Here is a 16,702-nt window from a genome sequence, read left to right on the forward strand (position 1 = left end):
ATTGTAGGCTCTTACTTAAACATAGCAAACCATTGCTCAGATCTACAGCTCCTGTCCATGAGACTCTAGTCAACCAAAGACCAGCTCTCTGCATTCTCAGTGTCTCTCCTCTGGGGCACAGCCATAGATCCATCCTGACTGACTGTGCCCTGTGATCCAGCCCCTGGGGTAACACAGTACCAGCTTCCTAGGGCTGGGAAACAGTAAGGAACGCTCTCCCTCCAATGTCTACTGCAATGCTCACAACTGCCAAAGTATGGAGCCAGCCTAGGTGCCCAACAACAGATCATGGGTAAGGAAAATGTTATGTGAAGTGCATACATGTGTGGGGTGTGTGTGTGTTCACAAGGGAATATTTACAGCCATAAGTAAGAATATAATGACATCATTAGCAGAAAGATTGACATGAATGAAGGTAATTACATAAAGTGAATTATGCTTATTGCCAACAGACAATTACTATACCCCTTCTCTCCGGTGTTCCCCATACACAGATATATAAAACTAGGCATATATATGACATGAAAGTAGAAGTAAAACATTTTTAAAGTAATTTTATTTTTTATTTATTCACTTTACGTTCTGCTCATTGCCCCCCTCTAGGTCAACCCCTCCCTAAATCCTTTCCTCATACACCCCCTTCTTCTCTGAGCAGGTGGGGGCCCCTGGGTATCCCCCTAGCTTGGCAAGAAGTAAAACTTTTTAGGCAGACAAAGGGGACCGATGGGAATAAGAACATGTGAGAATATGGAGATATGAGGGCAGACACGTTTAACAGGGTGTGAGTGAGGAGGGGGAGAGGGAGAGGGGAAGGGGGAGGGGAGCAGAAGGGAGGAGAAAAGGAGGGGAGAGAGAGGGAGGTAGAAGGAGGGAGAGAGGGAGGGAGGGAGGGGGACAGGGAGGGAGAAGGAGAGGGAGGGGCAGAGGGAAAGAGAATAAAAGTTTGAAAAATACATATACCAAAGAGAATACCAGTAATTTCAACAACAAAACCCATGTGGTTCACATTGGTACCCAGAACTGCTAACGGACGCTAAAGCTTGATTCAGAAGTGGGACCTGAAACCCCTCCAAGGCCCCATTTACCTCCAGAAGCTGCCGCTTGCCAGCTGCTTTCATCCTGATGGTGGACATTCTCTCAGCCAGGACAGTGAGCGTGGACTGCAGAGCTAGCTGCTCCGCGGGGTCCGACTCCTGAGACTCGGCCACCAGCTCCTCAGCAAGAGACACCTGGAGCCCATTGATCTCGTCTTGTAGCATCTGCACCTCGTCCATCAGGGCCTGTGGGGAAGACTGTGGGATCACGCTCTTGACTGAGGACTTCAGGCCTTGCCACCACACACCCACTGGGGGCAACGGCAGACTCTCACTTTGATGTCATCAGCTGAGCCAGACAGAGGTCAGGACTGTCACTGAGTTTAACTTTTCAGAATGACATTGTGGAGCTGGAAGCTGGGACAGTTCTGACCTGGATGCTGGGGATGTAACTAACTTAAATGGCTTCCAACAAATTAATTAGCATTTCTGGTTTCCAACACGCTCACTCGTAACAGGAGAGGAATCTTCAAGTACGTCCACATTCATTCTCTTCCTTCTGTACCTAACCCAAAAAGCTCACTGTTTCCTGGTAGTAATTTCCAGGCCATTGCCTTTCTCCAGCATTGTCTGCCAAGGTTTCAGATGCTTTCTGAAGCTGACCACCTCCAAGGCAGACCCCTAACCCAGCCACTTCACTCAGCTTGCACAGTTCAATGGCATGCCAATCATAGTATGTAGCTTTAAATAGCAATTACAGATGATGGCTCTGCTTTTAGGACAGGCTCCTTCACTGGCCCACAAAACAAAAGATTAAAAACCCAAATTGGCGTAGTCACTATGCTGAAATTCCCTGTCACCAGATAGAGAGCAATGCGTTTGTCAGCATTCCAAGAATGAAGAGATAGCAATCAAATCTGCAAACTGTCCAGTGTCACCACACAAGATAACAAAGCTCTCTGCTTTAACCCTTAAACAAGAGTGATTTAAAGTAACTCCTAAATGCCACCTTGTCTATCCTGCCTCCCAGCCCTGCCCTTAAAAGGAAAAGAATTTTGAAATGACTAACTTACTATCTATTCCTTAATTCTGGTCTGGTTTATTTTTGAGATAAAGTCTTAACTATATAGCCCTGGATGGGCTAAAACTCACGTAGACTAGATACCTCCCTCCCTGGTGTTGAGATTAAGGTATGGAACAATACACCCAACCTTGTTTTTGTTTTCGAGACAGGGTTTCTTGTAGCTCAGGCTGCCCTGAAACTCTCTTTATAGCTTGGGGTGACTTTAATCCTGGTCATCCCTGCCTCCACTGAGATTGCAAGCTCACACTACCAAATTCACTGTTCCATTGCTCCTAGGATTTGACGTAGGGGTTTGTGCATCCTTAGGCAGTCAGGCTACTAATGGTACATCCCCAGTACTATATAGGTCATCCATCCACCCACCCACCCATCCATCCATCCATCCATCCATCTAACCAGCCAACTCCATCTATTTACCTTTTATTTAGTTTTGTGGTTTTTTGAGACCGGAGTCTTCAGGGAAAATTCCTACTTAGAAATTAAACAGCCTATCATAAAGCTAGGTAGTATAGGAAAGATACCTGTGGCCCAGTGAAACAACATGTAGCACGGACCAAACTGGTACCTTTGCTTGTATTAGTTCTTCCACAGACTACAGACATCACAGTAGGCACAGTACCTCCTCAAAGGTCAATAATATTAAAACAATTAAAATAACATTAAAGAATTAAAATAATTGCATTTAAAAACTGATTACATTAAAATAATTTTAAAAATGAACAAGAAAGAAACACCTCTCTTCCCTAATAGTGTGACCAACTGAATTTTAACTGATTGTTACATCCAAGATATCACATAGACCTAGACAGGAAATGGGGGCACAGCTCCATGGTTCTGCACAAGCTGTACACCCCCAGGGCGCTACCATACCGACCAGGAAATAACTTGGATTTCCCGACCATGGCAAGGCCCTTTTGACTTCTTCCCTGTGGTTACCTCCAGGCTTCCCAGTCACCCGTGGATAGGCAAACATGTCTGCCCTAGGCTTGCCATTTCTGTGAGTAAGCTGCTATGTGGACAGAGAGCTACTCTAGGGTTACTCTCCCTGGGGAGAGCTGCTCACTTTCAGCTTTGTTTACTATCCCACTGCCAACTGCTCTGTGAATCACTGTCGCTTCGAGCTTTTTCCTGGGTTCCTAGTAGAAGCCTCTGGCGTTTCATTCTGCAGTTTCCTGTTGTTGATGCCTACGACAGAATCCTCCTCTATGGTGGCCTTCTAAGTCTCTGCCCGATCTCCCTGGAGTCTGTCCTTCCTAGGTGCCGGCTGCTTTAGCTTCCCTGTATTATAGATGTCTGCTCCAACAGTGTTTGTTTCTCCATTAGCAGCAAGAAGATTTCTTCAATGGGGCCTTCTTTTGATGATAAGAAAGTTGTGTTTTAGATTTGTTTTGTTTTCTTGAGCCTAGCCCCAGTGTGCAGTCTTGGCTGTCATGGTGGAACTCACTATGTAAGACTGCCAACTTGCTTCCAATTCCCAAAGACCCACCTGCCTTTGCTGGGACTTAAAGGCATGCACCACCACTCCCAGCTAAAATAGAAGTTTTAAATATGATTACAGAATAATATTTTTTTCCTTAATAGTTCGAGCTTTGGGTGGTCTGTTTGAGAAAACTTGGCCTCCTGCATCAGGATTATTATGTGGCACCCCATCTTTAAGAGGGATATTGAGTAAGGAGTGTTAAGTAGCTTCAGTGGCAGAAATAGGGCTTAGCATCCTATAGCCCTAGGCTCCCCAGGACTCAAATGAAAACAAATGAGAACATGATTAATAAATGGAATGGTGTTACTTTTTCAAAAGCTTCCAGAGAGGTTATGAGGAGATAGGAATATGGAAAACACGAGTTAAGAAACTTTACAACCATCTGGCATCATCATGACAAGAAGAGAATTTTATTTAATTTGAAAAACTGTTGGTTGGTATATGATGGGTCAGAAATTAAGAAAAACGTCATCACTATGGCACTATGGTCAGCAGCATCATAAGAGTTCATTTATCTTTTTTTTTAATGCTAACTTCGTACTTAGGTCTACTATAATCTAGTTTAATTTATCACACTCCTTTGTTCCCAGCGTGTGTACAAATGGAGGTACCACCACCTTTCCTTCTTGCCTTGCCCCTCCCTTCTCTCCCCTTTCTACCTTGCAGTATAATCTTGCTCTGAGCCACATGCATCTGTTCTTGGAAGCTCACTGCTGTGCAAAGGATGCTCTCTCTTCATCCTTAGAGCTTTGTAAATCTCTGTAAGTCAGTGGTTCTCAACCTGTGGGTGGAGGTCCCTTTAGGAATCACAGATCAGATCTCCTGATTATCAGATATTTACATTATGATTTGTAACAGTAGTAAAATTACTGTTACAGCAATAAAAATAATCTTATGACTGGGGGTCACCGCAGCATGAGAAGTGTATTAAACGGAGGTTATTAAAGAAGTGTATAAAGAAGTATATAAAGAAGTGTATTAAAGGCATGAGGAAGGTTGGGAACCAGTACTCTAAGTGGTAGGACTTCTTTTTCTCTTTTTCTTTTCTTTTCTTTCTTTTTTTTTAAGACTTATTTATTTTGAGTGTATATAAGTACACTGTAGCTGTCTTCAGACACACCAGAAGAGGGTGTCAGGTCTCATTACAATGAGTCACCATGTGGTTGCTGGGAATTGAACTCAGGACCTCTGGAAGAGCAGTCAGTGTTCTTAGCTATCTCTTCAGCCCCCTTATTTTTCAACTTTAGCTATCTTCTCCCTTCCTGGGTGTGGAGGATGGGGATTGTTTGTTCATTTGCTTGTGTCTCTTTGGTTGTTTGTTTTGAAACAGGGACTACATAGATCAGACCTCCAATTTGTTGTGTAAGAGGATGGCCTCAAACTCCTGATTCTCCTGCTTCTGCCTGACAAATTCTGGGGTTGTATATCCTTGCCACTACACCCAACGAGAACTTCTGTTCTGTTGAGATATAGTTTTCTTATATTTGCAACATCTTTTATCGAACCATATAATCTATGGGTGCCTTTGAATGTGCAATCCCTGCCTCATTATTTATAGGTGTCAGCAACATGCCCAGAGTTGGGGGTGAAGGATTTTTGAGATCTCATTGACTTTATAGACTGACTCTCTTAATTGTTCATTCAAAGTAGTTTCATGCATTATTAATTATGATCACTTGCTGAAGACCCGATTGTCAAAAAATAAAAACTCTGTATTATTTGTTCAGATTTTAGCCTCCTCTATAATTAGAGAACAGGCCTCATTATGTCTCCTCCTCTTCTGCAGTTGTAAGCCACACTCATCCTCCCCCTCACTCTCCTCCACCTTCTCACAGCTGTGCATACAGTGCCTTCCTCCCACCTGTTATTATTCCAATTCTCGCCCTACATGTGGGCTAGATGTCTCTTAATCTACTCCCTACTCCCTTTTTTCTTATATAGCTCAGAATAATATTTCTGTTTTCTCCACACCATGCTGGTGATTCACCCCCAGTTACTTTCAAATCATATATTTATAAAAAGCCAGTCTTTTGGCTGTTGGCCTAGGGGGTGTTCGAGACATCTAAGTGAATTAATTCTAACTCATAATACAGTTGGTGCCTAATTCATATAAGAAATGACCAGAAAGAAAAAACACAACTCCTCATTAAATCTCAGTTGATTCGGCTGATCGGGGGTGTGGTGACGTCCCTGGCTTCTGCTTCTATCTCCTTCTCTGAATATTCTTCAGTAAGAAAAAGTGTGGTTTGGCTCCTTGGAACTGTCAGTTCTGCACTGCTCAGGCTGTCCTCCCTTCCCAACTTCTGGCCCAGCATCCAAGCTCGGTGACAACCAGGAAGATTTTATTTGGAGTGATGAAAACATTTTACAAACAGATAGAGGTGGTGCTTATATGATATATAACCATTTTAAATGTCAATGAATTGTATGCTTTAACTAATTTTGCTACGTGGTTTTCATTTTGTAATATGTAAAGAAATCCGTCTGGAAGCTCAACACACCTTCAGTCTCATAATTCAGAGAAGAGTTCATGGCCAGCAGCTGGCCCCCAGTAGCTGATCCAACTACTGTGAGAGGAGGCGGAGAGGGAGAGAGAGAGGGAGAGGGAGAGGGAGGGGGAGGGGGAGGGGGAGGGGGAGGGGGAGGGAGAGAGGGAGAGGGGGAGGGAGAGAGGGAGAGGGGGAGGGAGAGGGGGAGGGAGAGGGGGAGGGGGAGGGGGAGGGAGAGGGGGAGGGGGAGGGAGAGGGAGAGGGGGAGGGGGAGGGGGAGGGGGAGGGAGAGGGAGAGGGAGAGGGAGAGGGAGAGGGAGAGGGAGAGGGAGAGGGAGAGGGAGAGGGAGAGGGAGAGGGAGAGGGAGAGGGAGAGGGAGAGGGAGAGGGAGAGGGAGAGGGAGAGGAGGCAGAGAGGGAGAGGGAGGTTTCTTTGGGTCGGCACTGACTCGTGGTGATAAAGAGGACATGTGAGCGACAGGAACAGAGTTAGACAAGTGGCTAGAGATTACTAGAAGTCGGGAAAGGGATCTGACAAAGGGGGAGGGGGCAAGGAGAGAGGATTTGATCAGTTCATATTTTATATATGTGACTTCACTGTACCTCTGATCTGCCAAATCCACTGAGATTTAACTAATGACGAGTTGTGTTGTCTTTTCTGGCTATTTCTTATATGATTCTCTCTCTCTCTCTCTCTCTCTCTCTCTCTCTCTCTCTCTCTCTGTATGTGTGTGTGTGTATCTCTCTCTGTCTCTGTCTCTCTCTCACACACACATACACACATGTATACTTATATATACATATATAATAAATTTTAGAAAATCATACTGACTCCCATTAAGATACCCATCCACTAATATTTTAATGCAAGACAAATACTTGGAGCTTCACCCAAGCCCAATCCTTTAATAGTAGGGCCACATGGAACTTAAGTTTATTCCATTCCAAAAGAAAAGAGTAACTCTACTCAGTCTCCAGGCTATACCTTTGAGTACAATTGTTTCCATGATTCATTTGTTAGAATAAAATAGCCTCAGAACTTGTCCCAAAGCCTGTCACTGAGCTGAGTGTGGTAAAGATGCCAAATGCCCGACACCCCACCCCTTACCTGGGCAGTCTGGGAAAGCTGGCAGGCTGACAAACTGAGCTACTACCCAGGCCCAGATCCAGGACTTTGAGCTGGCCCTCCATAACACCTACCCCACCTATGAGCTGCTCAGGTATGTGAAAGGGCTGATCCTGCAGATCCAAAGCTGCAGGGTCTCCATGACTCAGGGCCACAGCAGGATATCCGAGAGGAGTCTCCGAAGACCCAGCATTGACAGTGGAGCAGAAGCCAGAGGCCTCAAACCAGACCAATGACTCATTGTAATGAACATCTGCAAGCTGTTTGGGCAAAAGGGCAGATTGTGTGACACACTATGACACACCGCAGCTTCCATGGTGAGGTGCTTTGTTGTTGTTTGTTTTTCATTTTTGTTTTTATTTCCTTTGGGGGGTTATAGAGTGGAGGGCAGATATGGGAAGAGTGGGATTAGGTGCATGATGTGAAATTTACAAGTATCAATAAAATTTTATGAAAAAAAAAACATAGAAAATGGCTCAAATTCCAACCACAGGGTATAACATTCAAACACACATCACCATCATTCGAACTGCACTGGGTCCTGTGCCCATTATACATCATAGAGAGCCTAACTGGAGAGAGAGGGGCCTGAAAGCACCAACCAGACTGAGGAAGCACATTGAGGCAAGAGTCCGGAGCAGTGGTACCCAACCTTCCTAATGCTGCAAACCTTTAGTGCAGTTCCTCATGCTGTGCTGACCTCAAGCCATAAAATTACTTTTGTGGCTACTTCATAACTGTCATTTTGCTATTACTACTAATTACAATATAAATATGTGATATGCAGGATATCTGACCTGTAACCCTTGTAGGGGTTGAGACCCATAGGCTGAGAACCTTGTAAGAATTAGATCAATAAGAAATAATCCTTATGGCAGCGTTCAGGAAAATAAGAAGCAAAACATTTCTATCAATTCCTTTAAAGTATAAACAAGCATCCTGGACTTCTCCACCACTGTTCAGTTGGAATTTAGAAATAGAAGATCTATAATGAAGGACTGTTCCTGACTCCAGGGACAGATTTAGATAGTGTGTCGGCACTAGCTCTTCGTGTAGGCAGCTTTGCCCCAGAATTTGTAGAACTTAGGAACAGACATTGGAAGCGAACAAAGATGGCCCAGGAAGAAGAAGCTAGAGTGCAGGGTATATACACAACTGCACCAAATTGCATGTGCTCTGTGTCTCCTCACCCTCCATTAGGCCATTAATAAGCTACCTAAGCTGTGATGTCTAGCTTACGTTCGTCATTAAATGAGCTATGTTGTCTCACTGTGGTCATGGGAGGCACTGTCTTCAGGAACAGCAAAAGGACAGAAAGTCATGGCTTCAGCTGCAAGAGAAGTTATTTGATGTCTTTCTGATTCATAATAAGCAGCAATAATGTACAATTTTAGCTGGGTGTTGGGGGAGCTGTGGTCAGTTACCTAGGTTTATAGGGATGATAAGCCTCCAAAAGAGGTAGAGATAACCTAAAGATAGACAGAATGAAACAATTTAAACCTTCTCCCAGATCACTGGTTCTCAATAATATGTGTGGCTCTTGAATTACCCTGATAAATACTGCTCCTAGATAACTCATTCCATATTCTCTTTGGATGCTTGAAGGAAAACAGGTCCATCAGGCAAGAACATAACACTATGGCCCCTCTAGTAAGGGACAGGGATGTCTGGAGGTGACAGTACTCTAGCAAGACAATGGATGGCAGTCAGAGAGAACAGTGTGGCAATAGTCACGTGAGTGCTGGATCGTCCTCATGACTGTTATGATCTAATAGAAGATCATATGCCATGTTTGTAGCCATGTTTCCCAAGCCAGGCAGACTGCGGGGCACTCTAGTGTATCTAAAACATAGTTTGTCAAAAGGTCTAAAATAGGTCTATCCTGTGTATTTAACACCTACCCTAAGAAGTTACAAGAGTTTCAAAAGCCTGAAACCACTATTTCTCAATATGCCATCTTTAGATGGAATGTGTACATTTTTATCTTAAAGTGAAAGGCGGTGTATTGCAAAAGAAAGCGCTCGTACTGGACAGCACACCATGAAGTCCACGTTTATAGTAGAGTCCAAATGGAGTGTAGAGCGGTAGTGTGTGTGTGTGTGTGTGTGTGTGTGTGTGTGTGTGTGCGCGCGTGAATCACAGCTCTATAGCCTCGTTTCTAAAGCTGATAAGCTGTGCTGTCTCTAACAGACATGTCTGTCACTTTGCGCTTTTATCTCTCTCTTAAGATTCATATTTTATTGTTTATATATGTGTACATGTGTTTCTGTGTAAGTGCCACGTGTGTGGGGTTGTCTGAAGAGGCCAGAAGAGGGCATCTGATCCTCTGGAGCAAGAGATTTGAATAGCCATGAATCTCTCAGAGGGGTGCTGGGAAGCAGGAAGTGCTCTTACCCACTGAGCCGCCTCTCCAGCTCCTGCTCTGTTCTGTGATGGTCCCCTAAGTGGGTCTAGTTGCACTGGACTGCTCTTTCATTTCCTGTGTGCTAGAATTATTGATGTGTACTGAACACCTGGCTTTTTTTGTTCAGTTACATGTAATTACTTTTATGTCTAGGACTGTTTGGTCCATGTGTGTGTGTGTGTGTATGTATATATGTATGTATACACACATACATATGCACCACTTGTGTGTCTGATAGCCTAGAGGTCAGAAGATCATATCAGATCCCTGATACTAGAGTTATACGTGGTTGTGAACCACCAGGAGGGTGCTAGGAACTGAACCTGGATTCTAGGCAAAAAGCACCATGCATCAATCTATGGGGCCTATAGGTCAATTAACAACTAAAAACATCTTTCTTGCCCTCTGCTTTTGGGGGGGGGGGACTGTCATATGCTGCTGGGTCCTAATTAGCATTGTGCAGTACTTTCCTATGTCGTGTGGACTCAGCACCCAGACTAAAGCAGGTCTCCACATCCTTAGACCTCAGTTTTGCCACATAAGTGACATTAAAGCACTGAGTAGGTCTCACTGGCAGTGCCCACTCGCCATGTGTGATTTTAGCATACATTTTAAGCTGTTGCCTTTTGGGTAGCATCTTTCTAAATTAGATTTATGGAATCAGCTCTTTCTTCACATAGATCTTGACTCTTTCTCTAACTTGCATAAGCTTTGAAAAATGACTGGAGTCAGAGCAACACAAGATGAAAACTTAGAACTCTTTCCCACTGAAATCTGGGGAGCATTCCCTGATGAGGCCAATTTGGGATATAAATTTCATATTTGTTCTTACAACAAAGGCTCATAACTAAACAAAATCAATCTGGCAACTAGAAGAAAAGACAGCTAGTATCAGAAAAATCCCCAAGCAACACCAACGCATGTAGTTTTCTAAAATTAGAATCCAGGTCTGATTTCCTCTGTTTCCTTCTTAGACCCCACCCACCCTGAAGGAGTGGTGGCAACTCCCACCTTTTGGAATCTTGCTCACTCCAACAAGAACTGCTGCCCTGTTCTCCCCACGAGGAGCCTGACAGGCCAGCTACAGTGTACTCTGAATCCATCTCGCAGGAAGCTGAAGTCATTGAGATTGCTATTTTTACCTGGTGCTCAGCCATCTGGCTCTCTGGACTCCGGCTGGGCTCGAGGCTCTCACCTAGCTTCATCTCCATGGCCTCCATTTTAGTCGAGATGGATTGGAGAGAGTCTTGGTACTTCTGCTGGCGTTCCAAAACTTCGTAGAGAGTCCGCTGTTTCTCACTGATCTGAACAAGAAAAGAGACCTTACCAACAGCTTCCTGCTTCTTATCTTGCAGGTTGTGACATTTCTTTCCTCACAGCTTTACTCAAGGGCATCTGACTGTCTCCTAGATGTGTAACTCTGCGTGCATTTCATAAGATGATACTGAAAGCGATGGATGTCTGAGGAGCTTGAACAGTTCAACGCTTTAAAGACTTACCACGTTTTTTAAGGTTTCCCAGGAACGTTGTAAGTCACCCAGCTTGGCAGTCGCTGAAGGCTCCAGTCCTGGCTCATACAACTCTTGGGATACAGCAGCACTGGGGGGAATTCTTGCAGCATCTGTCTGCAACCCCTCGGCTGACAGAGCTTGGTAGTACGCAATGTCCTGGGTGGAGAGTAGAGTGTCAGAGTGAAGGAAAGGCAAGTTCAGTGCGCTTAGGAAACTATTCTTAATGCAGTGGAAAGGCTTAAGATTTACATTCATTGTTGGTGCCGTGAAAATAACATTTAAAAATAATGCTTGAAAATAACATTTAAAAATAAAGAATTTAAAAGATAACAAGTGCATTATAATTGCTTTAGCAATCTCATAAATATGAAAAAATGTATATCAACATTTCACATTGCCAAAGTACCTTCTTGTTTTATATTTGGTAAAATGGTAATGCAAACTATTCATGCAGTAGCCCCTATTTAACAGGTTTATTTCTATTTAATCAGTTACACTTCTATTTAACCAGCACACCCATATTTAACTAGTGTGTCTCTAGTTAACATCTAACTATCTAGTACACTTCTATTTAACAAACACACCTCTAATTTACCAGCACATCTCCACTTAGCCAAAATATCTATATTTAACTAGTACATCTTTACTCTATCTGGATATCTGTAATTAGCCAGCATACCTCTATTTAACTAGCACTGCTCAAATAACCAATGCATCTCTAATTAACCAGTATACTCTATTTAACCAGTACATTTTAATTAATTGGGCACCTCTATTTAGCTAGTACACCTCGAATTAACTACTATGCCTATATTAAACCAATATAGAAAAGGGGTGGGCTCTACCTGATCTAGTTCCCAAAATGGAGTTCACAACATTGGTTAACATTCTGAATAAGTATTGAAAGGGTTTTTTTGTTGTTTATATGTGTGTTTGTGTGTTTGTTTTAAAGATAAATGTACGAGAAGGCAGGAGGATTGGGAGGAGTCCAAGGATACGCTCAGGTACATACCAAGTTTGAAGCTAGCCTGGGCTAGAGGAGACTGTCTCAAAAATGAATCAATCTAGAACTATTAATTTTGTAAATGAGGCCATATTTTACTATTTGTGAGTGAATTATTCACACAAAAATATAATTACTTCAAATATTAAATGGTACAAAAATCTAAGAAACTAATAATTTTAAAAGATCAGTCTAGGCCTAGCAGTGGTGGCACACCCTTTAGTTCCAGCACTTGGGAGGCAGAGGCAAGTGGATCTCTGAGTCCCTGGCCAGCCTGGTCTACAGAGCAAGTTCCAGGACATCCAGGGCTACACAGAGAAACCCTGTCTTGAAAAGTAAAACCAAAACCAAAACCAAAAAACAACATCCATCTATTTATTTATTGGAAATATGTGAGAAATCAGCAAAGTTACAGTGGAAAACTCATGGTTTTGACTGTCTTTTAATTTCTTGTATGTCTGATATACATATACATATGTGTGAATGTCATTTATTGTATCAAGACACCATGTACTTTCTATTTTTTCAATAACATGTGTGTGTGTGTGTGGTATATGTACATGTATGTGTTTACATGCATGCACTGGCATGTGGAGGCCAGAGGTTAATTTTTGCTGTCTTCTTAGGTCAGCCTTTATCTTATTTGTCAAAATAGAGCCTGTCACTGAACTTGAAAACTCAGTGACGGAGATTGGCTGACTGGATGACTTCCAGGGACCCAGCATCTCTGCTTCCCAGGTGCCAGCTTTACAGATGTGCACCACCCTGCCTGGCTTTTATATATTGGGGCCATAGTCTCCTGGTAGGCACTTGCCAGCTGAAACTTTTTCCCAGTTTGTGTGTTCAATGGTTTCTATGAGCACTCATCTGACTCTTAAGCTGGGAGCAGTGTTTGTATGCTGTAAGAGCAGTGTCAGTTGCTATCTTAAAGCTCATTGCTTTTGCCGCTGTGCTATTGGAGGTAATTATGATGATTTAAAACACTGAGTCCTGCTGATAATCACCTATTGAGAAAATCTGCAAAGGTTGTGGCCACACAGGAAAATGTAATCGCAGGAAGTAGTCTGATATCTGGGGGGCTGGCCTGTCTCAGGTCAGAAGATGGGTGGTAATTCAGTAGAACTGGATCTGCCTGGGAGTGGGACTCTAGCTGCCATCGCCTCCTGTGCTCTGAAATTGGAACAGGTAATATCTAATATATGCATTGGCTCAACACTGAGAGTGAATCTCACCCTCTACCCATCCTGTTGTTGCTGCTGAAGCTTCCAGCTAAGTCCCTCATGATTATGATGCCACAGCAACATGGCTGCTGGTCCCTTTCCCTGTCACTGTCTCCATCTGTCCAGATTTACTTTGCACATGTGTGTGTCACACATAGAATGCACACATGTGACACACAGTATGTATACAATACACACAGAGACAACACATACTCCATGCTCACAGTGCACTGGCACATAGTACACACATAAAATGCATTGCTTTATAGCTAGCACCACTTCCTGTGTTCTCTCTGATTTCTGGATACAGATGTGACAAGACCGTTTAGCCCCCTTCACCTCCCCATGCCTTCCTGACGGCTGCTCTGTCTTCCCCACCATGAGAGACCAGATCCCTGTGGAACTGAAAGCCAAAATAAGCCATCTCTCTCCAAAGTTGCTTTGTGGTGCATTTTGTCACAGCAACAAGAAGGTAACTAACTGTCTTAGTCAGGGTTTCTATTCCTGCACAAACATCATGACCAAGAAGCAGTTGGGGAGGAAAGGGTTTATTCGGCTTACACTTCCACATTGCTGTTCATTACCAAGGAAGTCAGGACTGGAACTCAAGCAGGTCAGGGAGCAGGAGCTGATGCAGAGGCAATGGAGGGATATTCTTTACTGGCTTGCTCAGTCTGCTCTCTTATAGAACCAAGACTACCAGCCCAGAGATGGTTCCACCCACAAGGAGCCTTTCCCCCTTGATCACTAATTGAGAAAATGCCTTACAGCTGGATCTCGTGGATGCATTTCCTCAACTGAAGCTCCTTTCTCTGTGATAACTCCAGCTGTGTCAAGTTGACACAAAACTAGCCAGGACACTAACCTCCCAATCCTAACCCCCACACACTTCTAGTGTGTCCATTGATCTAGAATAATCTAGTCCAAGTAAGTTCTGGACACAGCTGCTAGTTCAATTCCTTCAGTGGTTCACTGGTGTCTGCTGGTTAAAGTCCTGAGTCATTCATGTGCCATAAATTCCTTTATATGCTCCTTTGTGGTAGTCTGAATGCTTGGCCATAGGGAGGGGCACTATTAGGAGATGTGGCCTTGTAGGAGGGGGTGTGGCCTTATTGGAGGAAGTGTGTCACTGTGTAGGTGGGCTTTAAGGCTTCCTATGCTCAGGCTCCACCCACTGCAGTTGTTAGTCTCCTTTGTCTGCCTGAAGAATTTAGTCTCCTCCTTGTTGTCTAGTAGAACTCCTGGCTCCTCCAGCACCATGTGTGCCTGGATACTGCCATGCTTCCTGCCATGATGACAACAGACTGAATCTCTGAAACTGTAAGCCAGCCCCAATTAAATGTTTTCCTTTGTAAGAGTTGCCTTGGTCATGGTGCCTCTTCATAGCAATGAAACCCTAAGACATCCTCCATGGTGTGGCTCCTACATCCCCTTCTCGATCTAAGTGTTTCCAATTATACTGAGACTCTTTGCAATTGCTGCCTCTGTGGCTTACATGTTCTCTCTGCTTCCAGGTTCCCACATGGGGTCCCTTTTACCTGAGAAAGTCCCCTCCCCCTGCCCCTATCCTAACACCCTCCACAGACCTCACAAGGCTTCCTTCCCTTACAGCGAATGGGGTCAGGTCTGACACAGACCTTAAACCACCTGGCTTGGCTGCTGCCTCTGGGGTCTCCCATCACATGAGGCTCCCCTTTTCAGGCCACTTGCCACCCTCTTAGCTCCATCATCTGCCTTTGCACACAAAATTCTGAGCCCCTTAATGACAGCCATAATGCCTGAGGCTTTGCTTTCTGAGCATATTGTGTGTGTTCAGCAAAATAGCAGGCAGGGGGCTTTGTGGAATGAATATTGTACCTAGATTCACTTTATAGACACTAGAAGTGACACTAGTTGCCCATGTTCTCATACTCTCCACACTTTCAGGGACCCGTAGTTAACTGAGATCTTGAAATCTTAAATGGAAAACTCCATAATGCTTACCCGTTAAAAATATAAGTTTTACGTGGGTACACTAACGTAAGTGTTCTCTCTTACTACTGTTGTTGGATATCTCTTACTTCCCCTAATTTAAAAAATAATTTCTTGGTAGGAATGTAATGTGTAAGAGAGAACAGTGGGCGTGGCTCCATTCATGGAATGAGAATCAGCAGGAGTCTTGGAATAGTGGGTATGGTGGAACTATAAGCCTATTGCTGTCACCAGCTTGAAAAAACAAAGTCCAGCTTTAAGTAACATAAAATTTCTCAAGTACATACCCAATTATGAATTAGACCCCCAAGAGCTAGAGTGCAATTTGTTACCAAAAAAAAAATTTTTTTTTTGGTTCTATGTGTGGTTTTTTTTTTGGTTCTACCTGACAACTGGCCTCTTGTAGAGTTGAAAGCCCATCATCTTCTGTATATGAGGAACTTGGGGCTGTTATGCGAGAGCTACCAGAACTCAAGGAGTAAATCACAGTCACTAAGAAACCCATAAACAATGGCTGCCATCGATGCTTGGTACAGCGAGGAATCACGGTTAAAAATGTGTGGCTCGGTGCTCATATGTCTAAGCTTAAGATGCCCAAGGAAATAAATCTGGACAGATTTGGCTCCAATTTGATCCACATTTTTCCCAGTCTTAAAAGTTAGTGATAATTAAACATCCCATTTAGCACTTGTAATTGTGTGTTACTATTCATTTTTGTTTCCTCAGGAGCTGCTGAGGAACCACCCAGAGAGAGGCAGCTTGGACACTGAAGAGCTGTGGTCTCACGAAGCTTCTGACCTGGAGGCCAACAACATGACACAATATCTGTCTCAACTCTTCTGTGGAAGCCAGATGACAGCTTGTGTCTAGGGGGATGAAGGAGCCTGTGGCAAACTGAGGATGCCTCCTCCCTCACAGTCAGAGGAGGGAACACCCTGGCTGTGAGGGGGAAATCTGTTTGTTATGTAACAGAGATCTACTTACAGAAAGAGCGAGCACAGAGCCCCTTCACGGATGTGATGTTTTTAAGTAACTATATCTGGCTCTTCCTTGGATGGCTGTGTACATTCTGTGCTATACAGCGTTGGCGGTCTGGAAACTGGAGCTAAAGGGCATCTGCTAGAAGCTCCTGGAGTTTTAAAACTAGTTCTGAAATCTAGTGCATTGCTACCCAAGCTGTCAGTCTCTCACTGATTTACACTGTACTCTGGGAACATTCAGCCAACTGATGTGGCCTATAGATTTGTTTGATTAAACAAACAATGCGAAGACTCCATTGGCTATTTAGTATCCTCCAAGTCAAGCCGCCTGCCTTAGCCTAGGTGAGGTCACATCTACTAACTAAGAGGGGTCTGGACCCTGCCTGGATGTTTGCCTAAC

The 16,702-nt window shown here is 43.8% G+C and overlaps 1 protein-coding gene across 22 annotated transcripts in view; it reads right to left on the reverse strand.

Moving 5' to 3' along the window:
• Positions 1-16,702, reverse strand: part of Syne1 (spectrin repeat containing, nuclear envelope 1) — a 530,501-nt gene that overhangs the window by 154,445 nt on the left and 359,354 nt on the right. For 14 of the 22 annotated variants that reach the window (NM_001347711.1, XM_017314047.2, XM_017314046.2 and 11 more), the window contains 3 exons: positions 11,117-11,284; positions 10,760-10,921; positions 1,086-1,292 (listed from right to left, as the gene is read on the reverse strand). In NM_001347711.1, coding sequence (NP_001334640.1) covers positions 1,086-1,292; positions 10,760-10,921; positions 11,117-11,284 — 537 coding nt within the window. The remainder of the gene's footprint in view (positions 1-1,085; positions 1,293-10,759; positions 10,922-11,116; positions 11,285-16,702) is intronic. The other 8 variants (NM_001347732.1, NM_001079686.1, XM_030245205.1 and 5 more) reach the window with 1 other exon arrangement.

Source organism: Mus musculus, chromosome 10, assembly GCF_000001635.26.
Source record: "Mus musculus strain C57BL/6J chromosome 10, GRCm38.p6 C57BL/6J".
Lineage (NCBI taxonomy): Eukaryota > Metazoa > Chordata > Mammalia > Rodentia > Muridae > Mus > Mus musculus.